Raw genomic sequence first — 12,510 nt, 5'->3', positions numbered from 1 at the left:
TCTGGCAAATTTCTTTCTAAATCTTTTTATTAGTATTAGTAATATGGACAGAATACAAATGATATATTGATAAAGAAATTACCAACATACACATTCCATTACATATGAAAAAAAAACATACATAATAGTTACAATATATATGAGTTTACCAAGACCTAAGCCATAAGATATATGTATGGACATAGTAAATCTAAATATTTCATAATGTATAATATAAAGAAAACAGAGAAAGGAAAGAAAAAAAAACAAAAAAAAATTTTTATAATGCAAAACTAGCTAATCTAATAACTATAACTAATAAGTAATAAAAAAGAAACAAAAAAAAGAGAGGGAAAAAAAGGGGGGGGGTGCTGTTTATAATATCTCACAAAAATAAGTATTCATCAATGCCGTCACTTCCGGTCCTCTCAAAATACATAAGCTAAAAGCTGGGAAATCAAATGAACTTGGCACAGGGTCATATTACATCATATGAAAATGTTGAATAAATGGTCCTGTCAAATGCTTTCTCCGCATCTAATGAAATCACACATTCTGAAGTATCATGTGAGGGAGTATAAACAATATTCAACAATCTCCTAATGTTAAAAAAAGAATAACGATTTTTAATAAAGCCAGTTTGATCATCTGAAATAATTTTGGGTAATACCTTCTCCAATCTAGATGCCAGTAACTTGGAAAAAATCTTGGAGTCTACATTCAATAAAGATATAGGTCTATAAGAAGCACAGTTAGTAGGGTCTTTATCTTTCTTCAATATTAAAGAAATGGAAGCTCTATAAAAAGATTGTGGCAAATTCCCTAATCTAATGGCTTCCTCAAAAACCTTACCTAACCAAGGGGAAAGAGTAGCGGAAAAATTTTTTAAAAATTCAACCGTATAACCATCTGGACCCGGTGTTTTCCCAGAATTCATTGAGGAAATAGCCCCTTTAATTTCTACATCCGTAATAGGAGTATCCAATATCAAAAGATCATCAGATGATAACCTTGGAAAATTTAATTTTCCAAGAAAATCAGACATGGTATTATAATCTTGAGGAAATTCAGATTGATACAGGGAGGTATAGAAATCTTGAAATGCCTTAATTATCTCATCATGATTAACTGAAAGATTCCCATTCTGCTGACCAATCTTAGTGATTTGACGTTTAACCAAGGCATTCTTCAATTGACTAGCTAACAGTTTACCAGATTTATCACTATGTATATAAAAATCAGATTTAGTTTTCATTAATTGATTTTCAAACTATGTTCCATTTGAAGTTCAACCCTTTGTTTGTAAAGCTCCTTACTAGGAGCAATCGAATATTTCTTATCAATCTCTTTAATTTTATCAACCAATAAAAGAGTTTCCATCTTGATACGTTTCCTCAAACCAACAGAATAAGAAATAATCTGTCCACGTATATAAGCTTTAAAAGTGTCCCAAAGTGTTCCGCAGGAAATATCATCTGTAGAATTAGTTGAGAAGAAGAAGTCAATCTGCTCCTCCATAAATTTTATAAACTCAGAGTCTTGCAACAAGGTAGAGTCAAATCGCCATTGTCTAGCATTAGAAGCTGTATCCGTAAATTTCATAGAAAGTAATAACGGAGCATGATCAGAGATAGCTATAATATCATAGTTACAACCGATTACCAATGGAATAAAACGAGTCTACAAAAAAATAATCAATTCTTGAATAAGAGTGATAAACATGTGAGAAAAAAGAAAACTCTTTGTCATTAGGATACCGAAATCTCCAAATATCAAAAACTCCATTGTCAGTCAAAAAAGAGTTAATACAAGTGGCTGATTTATTAGGTAAAGTCTGAATAGATAAAGATTTATCCATCAGAGGATTTAAACAACAATTAAAGTCACCACCCATTATTAACTTATATTCGTTTAGATTGGGTAAAGAAGTAAATAAAAACTTAAAAAAGTCAGGACAATCCACATTTGGAGCATAAACATTAACCAAAGCAACCTTTTTATTACAAAGTAAACCCGTAATTAACAAAAATCTGCCATTCGGATCCGAAAAAATATCATGTTGAACAAATGAAATAGAGGAGTCAATAAAAATTGAAACTCCTTTTACTTTAGCATTCGAATTTGCGTGATACTGTTGACCCCGCCAAAATCTAAAAAAATGAAATTTGTCCTCCCTCCTCACATAAGTTTCTTGTACAAAAATGATATGAGCATTAAGTCTTTGGAATACTTTGAAAATCTTCTTTCGTTTAATTGGATGATTTAAACCATTAGTATTCCAAGACACAAAATTAATGGTCTGAGCCATAATTCTATAATCAACCCTTTGGTTTAAAAAGGGTTAACCAACTTATAAACTCATGCACCCGGAAGAGGAACAAAAGTAGTGAGAAGACCCGGAAGTGACGACAACACAGACATATTTGAAGTTCAAAAACAGCCCAAATAAAAAAACTAACACAAACTGGTACAAAAAAAATAGAATTAGAAAACAGACCATCCCCCCACCCCCCGAGAAAAAGAGAAAAAGCCAAAATATGACTTAAAAAGAGAAAAAGTAAGACTAATCCTACCCCCATGTCAGCTGAAGAACACTCCATATAAAAAGGATATATATAAAAGAATCACCCCAACTTTAAAAATTAAAATCGCTCTAATAAAAACCATATTTCTAAGTATAGTTAGTTGTAAAAAGAATAAAAATATAATCACTAAAAAAAACTTATAAATCGGGCTCTGGCCCAGACAAAACAAAAAATATTTAAGCTAAGATAAGCGATGCATTGTATGGAAGAAACGCGAAAAATATAAACATAACGCCATCTTAAGCAAAACCAAAAATCTTTTCCAAAAAACCACCATCTTAATCAAGGAAAAATTCACCTTCAAAGAATTAAAAATATACCTTCGAAGGAACAAAGTTAATAGACAAATATGTAGTTAAATGATTAAAGTGTATAAGGCAAAACAATTAATATGACGCAAACACACTTTAACTTAAGTATAAAGTGTAGGATGAACCTACACCAATAACCAGATTTTAATTCTGGTTTAAGAGATCGAGAACCATCTTACACGATGAGAACCGTTCATTTATTAGAGACTGGTGTCTGTAGCAGTAGGGAAGTTCTCCTCCAGATATTTTCTCGCTTCTGAAGTTGAAATGAAAACCTGTCGTGGAGCATTCGACGGAGATATTCGAAGCTTCGCAGGGTATAGAAGCGCAGGTTTCAGATTTTTCTCATAACATTCAGCCATCAACGGTTTAAAAAGAAGCCTTCTTTTTAAAAGGTCTGGACTAAAATCTTCGATCAGGCGGAAGCAAAAATCTTTGAATTTAATCATTCCTGCTCGACGAGAAGCTCTTATAAGTTGTTCTTTGTCATGTACATAATGGAACCGGACAATTACCACCGAAGGTTTGTCTGTAGCACTCGGTGATCGACGCCGAATTCTATGTGCCCAATCCAATAAAGGGGGCTATTCGGGAAAATCATCGGAAACGCTTCTTTTAAAAGTTGAGCAAAATATATCGAAGGGTCATCTTTTTCTATGCCGTCTGGAAGACCAAGTATACGTAAGTTCTGTCTTCTGGACCGATTCTCAAAATCGTCACTCTTGGCTTTAAGGGCTTCCATCAGCTTAATGGTCGAAATTAAATCCTGTTGCAGTTTTCCAATAGTCAAATCTCGCTTCCGAGCATCTTCTTGCAGAGACGCAATAAGAGCTTGTTGCTGTTTAATTACTAAATCCGTCTTAACCATGTACTCTTGAAAAGCCTTTATATCTTCTTTAAAAAATTGTTGTAGTTCAGCAAATTTTATATCCAAAACCTCCATAAGCAATTCAAAAGTTAATTGAGTTTGTTGTGTCGGAGCCTGCTTTTTTCCGTTACCATTCGGATTACGTCCGGGATCCCGTCCCTTAGACCTGAGAGACATTTCTGTTTGCATATCTTCAAAAGTTCACAACAAACTCTTGGCAGTAAATCCAAAAAAAAAATGAATAAAGAAACTTTCGGTATAGGTAAAAATAAGCTGAATAAGGGTGATCAAAGGTTAAAAAAAGTAAAGGTTATGGAGCGAATCCAAAACAGTACTCACTCCATGAGCGTCTCCAGCTGAGTCCCGCAAATTTCTACAGATGTACCAGGATAGAATTCTAACTAGTCCCATCACCATTTGGTATGGAGCGGCCACCACAGGATTAGAAAAAGCTGCAGAAAGCTAGCTCCATTATGGGCACTTGCCTCCCAGCATCCAGGACACCTCCAAAAGGCGATGCCTAAGAAATCTTTTTAGAGCAGCTTGTGGTTGAGTTCACTAGAAGAAAGGCAATTTTGGATTGGGTGTTGTATAATAAACCAGATTTGATTAGGGAGCTTAAGGTAAAGGAACCCTTGGGATTCACCCTGATGTGTGAGAGGGAGAAGCTAAAGTCAGATGTATTAATATTACTGTGGAGCAAAAATAACTACAGTGGCATGAGAGAGGAGCTGGCCAAAGTTGATTGGAAGGGGATAACAGCAGGGATTACAACAATATAACAACCTATGGTATTACAAGAAAGATGTGGAGAGTTTTATTGACTGCTGGGGGGCAAAGAATGAGAATAAAGGAGGTCGTTATGATTGGCTGCCTGTGAATAATGGTGTTTCACAAGGGTCAGTGTTGGGACCACTTCTTCGCATTATATATCAGTGATTTGGGTGAAGGAAGTAATGACTTTAAGGCCATGTTTGCAGATGATACAAAGACTTTGAGGGGAAGGTAATGTTGAAGCAGGGAGTCTGCTGAAGGACCTAGACGGATTGAGAGAATGGGTGAAGAAGTGACAGATGGAATATTGTATAGGAAAGAGGCATATACTACTTTTTAAGCAGGGAGAATATTCAAAAATCAGAGGTGCAAAGGGGCTTGGAAGTCTTCATACTGCTCACCAGAGACCTCTGTCCTGGGGCGAAGGTTGATCGGCCCTCTGGCTCCTGCTTCTGCCTCACGACTTCTTACGTCTTCTGGGTGATGATCCTCCCTCTCCCAGGGATGAGGTGTTTGGAGCTTCTGTTGGCTTTTTTTTTGTAGCTCTGGGTTTTTATGGGAAGTGATTGCTAGTCCCATGCCCAACCTTCCTCCTTTCGCAGCTGGTACAGAGATTGTCCATGACAGAGCAGAGTCTTTGTGGAAGATTCCCTAAATGTTAACTTATGGGTGGAGTCGGTGGTAAGGAAGGTAAATTCATTTTGGTAGGACTAAAATATAAAAGCAAGCATGTGATGCTAAGGCTTTTATAGGCTTTGGTCAGTCCATACTTGGAGTATTGTGAGCAATTTTGAGCCCCTTAGAAAAAAAATTTAAAAAAACAATGACACAGACAGATGGTCTTTCTTACAAATGAATTAAAATCTGCAGAATTGAAAAGATCCTCATCAAAATGAGGTAAAGTATTTACTTTTTATTTGAAACTAGCTTATCAATTTTGGTAAGAAAATGTGAAATTAAAATTTTGAACTTGGGTTGAACTTTGCTTTTTTTAATCTTGTCAGTTCATTATTTTGCTTTTGTTCAAGTGATTTGACACTTTTTTGGGTAGTTTCAACTTATTCTTGGTGGCTATTGTGGATTTTGACTCAATTGATATTCTTATTGAGCAAGAGCTGTTGAATTATGAATCATTTTCTGACATTGGACAGTTTTGTTGCTTTGTTCTGGATACCAGGTAACAATGTCTATTATGCTGTATGGAAATAGAATTGGTCTATGATTTAAATTTCTTACAGATTTATTTGAGATTTTAAGTTACTACTTTATAATGTTCCTAAAGAAATATTAAGCATTAAAAATGCACTAAGGCTTTTGTTGCAATATGCTGCTTGCATTTCTTGTAACTGCTGTTTATATATGACCTGTGTTGTGATGCTGTGACGAGTTAAGTTTTTCCAGCAAGTACTTGAGCATCTGATAGTAAGCTCAACTTTTAAGTTTTGTATTTGAACTAAAATTCCAAATGACTTTCTAAGCTTTAAGGTCAGTACTTACTGAAACTTATTATGATAGTCCAGTCTATTTTAACTGATATTAGACGTTCAGACTAATCAGACTGAGCGAGCTTGTTGAAGGAACATTTTTGCATGTCACTCATGCATAAAAAGAGGAGCTGCAATTGATGAATTTGCAGAACTTTTTGCTTGACTCAAAATGGCTATAAATAGGAACTTGCAAATAGATGAGTGGTTTCTGAATAAATTATTGAACAAGTGACTAGTTTAATTAATTTTTCTTTGTGATGGTAGTGTTGAAGACTATGTGCACCATCAGAACTAAGTGATGTTCTGTTATCTTGATTTGCAGAAGTCTCAGAGTAATGGTCCAGAAAAAGAGAAAGAAGGTGTAATCCAGAACTTTAAAAGAACACTATCAAAGAAAGAGAAGAGGGAGAAAAAGAAGCGAGAAAAGGAAGCACTAATGCAAACTGCAGATGATGAGAGACCTATCCCCAGTGGTGATGGGTAAGCAGTAATAAGTTGTTATACTTCACAATCTTCCTCCGCATATAGTTCCTCCAATATTCAGTTGAGCTTTATTGTATTCCAAAGTGGTGGTAGTCCAACTTAACACTAGAAAACTCTATCTTCTTACATTCTCTGAAGAAAATTTGAATACAATTTAAAATTCAAGCTGTGTATTTTATTGGACTTTGAAGAGTACTTCTAAAATATACATGGAAATAGAAAAAATGTTAACATGATTTTAGAAGAGTTATGATTCAGAGCCATGTCGCTTTATTAAATGCATATTTCCTTTTGATGTACAAAAAGTATGTTGACCTCTCTCACTGGCTCTCAGAGCAGCCTCATCAGTGCTACTCCTCCACTCCCATGTAAGTATTATCCCTCACGTGCCTATCAACCTCAACCTTATTCTTCTACCATTCACCATTAGGACCGAGCCACTGAAAGGAGAGCTAATCCAGTGTGGATAATTGCCACCTTTGCGTTCTATTCTCAGCCATTTAGTAGAATAATGGAAGGTCTCCTTAACAGGTGCATGGGGTTAAATGGTTATTCTTGACCCAAATTAATGTCAGTATGCTAACAAACAGCACTTGGCAAAACCTTCACCTCCTCAACTAGATTTTATTTGCCATAGTTAGATTATGAGGGATCCCCCCGCTATCTGAAGATAGAGCGTTCCTGTGAAATTGTTTGTAAGCCGAAATGTCGTAAAGCAAAGAAGCAATTACCATTAATTTATCTGGGAAAATTTTTTGAGTGTTCCCAGACCCAAAAAATAACCTACCAAATCATACCAAATAACACACACAACCTAAAATAACATGAACATATTGTAAAAGCAGGAATGATATGATGAATATACAGCCTATATAAAGTAGAAATATTGTATGTATGGTGTAGTTTCACTTATCAGAATCGGGAGACAGCGAGCCAAAATCGATTGTTTGCAACTGCTCGCACAAGGCTTCACGGTCATGGTAGTCTTCCTCTGGGTAAATACACATATAAAGCGGGCGTCTTTTTTTCAGATACTAATGTAGGTCTTTTGTAACAGTGAGCTGTCCTAAAGCAAACGTTTGAAAAATGAGGGCCACCTGTACTGAATTGGTGAATTTTAACTAAGAGTTAAGAATGACAATCTATGATGTTGATGCTGAAGTTGTTAAAGTGGGATATGGAAGCCAAGAAAAATTGGAAAAAAATCCTACAGATGCTGGAAATCTAAATTAAAAACACTAAATGGTAAAAATGCTTAGTGAAGAACAAAGTTGATGATACAGGTTGACACCCCTTGCCAGGACCCTACTGATGAAGAGTCTTTGACCTTTTTTTAAACAAAAGAAAAATAAATAAATTGAGCTTGGTCAGAATGATAGGAAAACCTCTTTCTGTCTGGATTTTTTTTTACAGCATTAAGAAATTGTTCTTGTGTTGGCCAGTGATCTGAAGAACTATGTTGAAGTTTCTCAGGGCAGCGTTCAAGACTGAGTTCCCTGAAAAACCATCCCCAAAAATCTCAATCCAGAATAGGAAAGTGAGATAAAAATATAAATAACGGTACAGGTCATAAAAATCCCTCAATGTGCTTATTGGCAATAAACAAGATTTTTGTTCTTCAACCCAATCAAACCGATGTGCAACTTGACCAAGAAAAAAACCTTAATGTTTCTTATCAGAATAGCTGTTCACAAATCACAAATTTACCTGTAGTAAAAATGGACATAAGTTTGTTCTCAGGAGAATTTCTGAATTTATATTTTTGGGTTTATTAAAAGATACTAAAATTTTGCATGTTTTCTATGGGATAGTTATTTTCTTCCATGTAACGTTTTAGTGGTTAATATCTTTCTACCACAGTGAGAACTCAAGTTCACATATTGCAGCAGAAGTATACAAAGACATGCCGGAGACTAGCTTCACTCGTACAATTTCTAACCCTGAAGTAGTTATGAAAAGAAGACGCCAGCAAAAGCTAGAACAGAGAATGCAAGAATTCCGTAGTGGTGATGGACGGCCTGACTCAGGTATTGACATCTGCTGTTGGCATATCATTTTCAGTGTTCAAACAAAATCAGATATTGAAGTAAAGGAAATTTTGGTAGTTGTGTTGGTATCAAGAACATGGCAAGCGATTGTTGTCCATTGAGGACATGTAGGATGAGCGTTGTGGAAAAGAATTTTGCACCACAAAAAGCACTGGAGGAACTCAGTTGGTCAAGCAACAATTGACAGTTTGAAGATCTTTCATCTGGACCAGTTTGAGCCATGGACTGATGGGAGTGAGGGGGTGGTGAGTTTAAGAAATGGAGTTTAAGGAGGTATTGTAGATTACAGAGAATAAGGGCATTGAAACCTGATTTGTATGCCTTGGTTTAAACATGGAAGAAAGTCTTTGGTTGCCGGTATCCTTCAGTAACATTGTGGTCCAAGACGTTTGAATGGGAGATTAAGATGAGTGGAAAATGAGGATAAATCAAATGAGCATTGGAAAAACCTGATGCTAAGAATACAAATGAAAATTTCAGCAGGAATTGGATTTGCATAGCAATACATGCAGTCAATATTAGATTTTTTTTAAATGGAGTTTGTGGAATTTGGAAACTACTTGTGGTAAACTAGTAACTGGATGTATGGGACTGCAACGAATTGCCCCAAGTCATTTCTCAGAATTAGTAGGTGGTGGTACATGGTGGCCTGAAGGGAAAAGTTTTAGCTTTTTGAACGTTTGGCTAGAACAAGTTGTGCTATGCCAGCAATAGAGGTTAGATCGCAGTGGAGAAGTCAGTGCATGTTTTTTTTTAAAAAAGCTATCGATTGTTCATGGATATCGCAAACAAGGGTAGAATGTACATGTGAGTGGGTATATCCTGAGAAGAGAAAATGGGACTGGGACAGGAAATGATTCTGAAAGGGCGAGTGATTGTGACAGGCAAGATTTTTATTATTTCTGATTTCAACTAGAGTGTTAATAGGAAAGGTGGATTGGTGTGTAGCTGAAATGGGCAGAGGGAGCATTGTGGGGAGAGATTGAAGACTGGGCTTGTTTTCCCTGGAGAGATACAGGCTGAAGAATGACCTGAGAGAGCCATTGACAGGGTAGTTAATTTAAAAAAAAATGAGGGCATTGTTTTACAAGGGAGATTTAAAGGAGCTGTTGGGGTAAGTGTTTTTATAGTGTGATATTTGGAATGTACTGTAGAGGAGGTGAAAATTAATGCGCTTAGAGATGTACTTAGACAGACACTTAACTAGGCAAGAAACAAAAGTATTGCTCGATGTTTTGGGCTGAGATCCTTCATCAGCTCCTGATGAATGGTCTTGGCTTGAAACATCGCTCTTGACCATGGATATTCCTTCAGTGTTTTGTATGTGTTGCTCTGGATTTCCAACATCTGCAGAATCTCTTGTGTTTAATGTCATTTACCCAGATTAGGACAATATCTTAATGTAGATGAGGGGGGGGAGGGGTAAGGTTGGCATGGATGTAGTGGGCTGAATGATCCTTTACAGTGCTATACAACTCCATGACTGTATTACAAAAGTTCCTGGTCCAGTTCTAATTGAACATTTATAAACATTATGAATTTGTATTTGCTTTTGATGTAGGTGGCACTCTTCGAATTTATGCAGATAGCTTAAAGCCGAATATCCCCTACAAGACCATCTTGCTGTCAACAACTGATACATCAGACTTTGCTGTTGGAGAAGCCCTTGAGAAATATGGGCTGGAAAAGGAAAACCCGAAAGAATATTGTATAGCTCGGGTATGTACATGTATATACTAGCTTAGAACACATTTTCATTGAAGAATATCCTGGCAATTAATTTTTTGATTCAGTAAATAAAAATGTCAGTCACTGCAATTGCAAAAAGGCTCAACCCCAGATAAGTAGCAGATGGAGTTCAACCCAGATAAGTGTGAGGTGGTTCATTTTGGTAGGTCAAATATGATGGCAGAGTATAGTATTAATGGTAAGACTCCTGGCAGTGTGGAGGATCAGAGGGAAATTGGGGTCCGAGTCCATAGAACACTCAAAGCTGCTGCGCAGGTTGACCATGTGGTTAAGAAGGCATACAGTGCAATGGCCTTCATCAACCGTGGGATTGAGTTCAAGAGCCAAGAGGTAATGTTACAGCTGTACAGAACTCTGGTCAGACCCCACATGGAATACTGTGCTCAGGTCTGGCCACCTCACTACAGGAAGGATGTGGAAACTATAGAAAGGGTGCAGAGGATTTTACAAGGATGTTGCTTGGATTGTAGAGCATGCCTTATGAGAATAGGTTGAGTGAACTTGGCTTTATCTCCTTGGAGCGACGGAGGTTAAGAGGTGACCTGATGGAGCTATGTAAGATGATGAGAGGCATAGATCGTGTGGATAGTCAGGTTTTTCCCCAGGGCTGAAATGGTTAACGCAAAAGGGTACAGTTTTAAGGTGGTTGGAAGTAGGTACAGAAGGGATGTCGGGGTATGTTTTTTTATGCAGAGTGTGGTGAGTGCGTGGAATGGGCTGCTGGTGACTGTGGTGGAGGTGGATACAATAGGGTCTTTTAAGAGGTTCCTGGTAGGTATGTGGAAAAATAGAGGGCTATGGGTAACCCTAGGTAATTTCTAAAGTGAGTACATGTTCGGCACAGCATTGTGGGCTGAAGGGCCTGTATTGTGTATAGGGTTTCTATGTTAAGTTTTCATTATAGTTAATTCTTGACATCAAGGATTTTAATTTATAGGTGATAAAAATCCTTTAGGAGTAATTTTCAATTAATTTATCAAATGCTTTTAAGAGTCTGATATTAGTCTAATTCCATTCTGTCCTTAATTGGGAGCTAGTATTTACTTTCGTACTGTTCTCCATTTCTGATTTGAATGATTGCCAAAGTTCATCTTGGAAATTATATTTTTGATCCTTAAAATGTCAGATGCTACCCATTATCACTTGATGCATTGATTTTCAGCAGGCGCATGATATAACATATGATCTTTTTACAAATTGTTTTAGCACCTCTGCTGTTTGAAGTGCACACATTTACAGCCAGCAGTAAAGCAGACAGTTATGATGAGTGGTCTACCAAGTATATTGTTTAATATCTTTTGAAGTAATGTAAAACAAAAAGCAATTTGGGTTTCCCCTGCTATCTGAAGGTAGAGCATTCCTATGAAACCATTTGTAAGCCAAGATGTCGTAAAGCGAAGAAGCAATTACCATTAGTTTATATGGGGAAAATTTTTGAGTGTTCTCAGACCCAAAAAATAACCTACCAAATCATACCAAATAACACGAACATTTAGTAAAAGCAGGAATGATATGATAAATATACAGCCTATATAAAGTAGAAATATTGTATGTATGGTGTAGTTTCACTTATCAGAATGGGGAAGACAGCGAGCCAAAATCGATTTGAAGAAAAAAATTGGCCCATGCACGTACATGCATGTGCAGATAACTGCCGACATAAAGCTTCATGGTCATGGTAGTCTTCCTCAGGGTAAACACACGTATAAAGTGGGCGTCTTTTTTTTTGCAGAAGTGAAAATCCTCTCTGGTTAGCGAAAACAGGTACTAATGCAGGTCTTTCGTAACAGTGAGTTGTCGTAAAGCGAACGTCCGAAAAATGGGGGCCACCTGTAGTTAATTATGTTGAAGTCACAGTGGTTCATCAACTTTGTATAGTGCATTACTTGAGTTTTCTACCAAAATAAAATTATCACTCTCAGTAAGGTATGGAAGCACTTCACACCCTGACATAGCTGAAATGTCAACTGTTCAAATTAAACAGAACCACTCCTAAGCATCAAATATCAGTTGACTCTATTTCAGAACACATTCACGAGATGCAGATAGTTTTTATCTGCATAAGATAACTTGTAGCATTTTTAACCTTGAGACTTTTTTCAACCCACCCTTGCAAGCCATCAAATTCTAAATTTATGTATATTTACAAAATACAATTAAGTTGGTCAGTAAAGCTATTGAAAATCTTTTCTTTGTACTTTTGTCAGTTAAATAAGGGTTCACGTG

The 12,510-nt window shown here is 36.5% G+C and overlaps 1 protein-coding gene across 4 annotated transcripts in view; it reads left to right on the top strand.

Annotated features, from left to right (window-relative positions):
- afdna (afadin, adherens junction formation factor a) overlaps window positions 1-12,510 on the top strand; it is a 234,439-nt gene that overhangs the window by 71,939 nt on the left and 149,990 nt on the right. For all 4 annotated transcript variants that reach the window (XM_059986542.1, XM_059986541.1, XM_059986540.1 and 1 more), the window contains exons 4-6: window positions 6,327-6,484; window positions 8,348-8,514; window positions 10,097-10,254. In XM_059986542.1, the coding sequence (XP_059842525.1) occupies window positions 6,327-6,484; window positions 8,348-8,514; window positions 10,097-10,254 (483 nt within the window). The remainder of the gene's footprint in view (window positions 1-6,326; window positions 6,485-8,347; window positions 8,515-10,096; window positions 10,255-12,510) is intronic.

The sequence above is a fragment of the Hypanus sabinus genome, chromosome 12 (genome assembly GCF_030144855.1).
Source record: "Hypanus sabinus isolate sHypSab1 chromosome 12, sHypSab1.hap1, whole genome shotgun sequence".
In the NCBI taxonomy this organism is placed as follows: Eukaryota; Metazoa; Chordata; class Chondrichthyes; order Myliobatiformes; family Dasyatidae; genus Hypanus; species Hypanus sabinus.
This window is presented reverse-complemented; position numbering and strand designations above follow the sequence as displayed.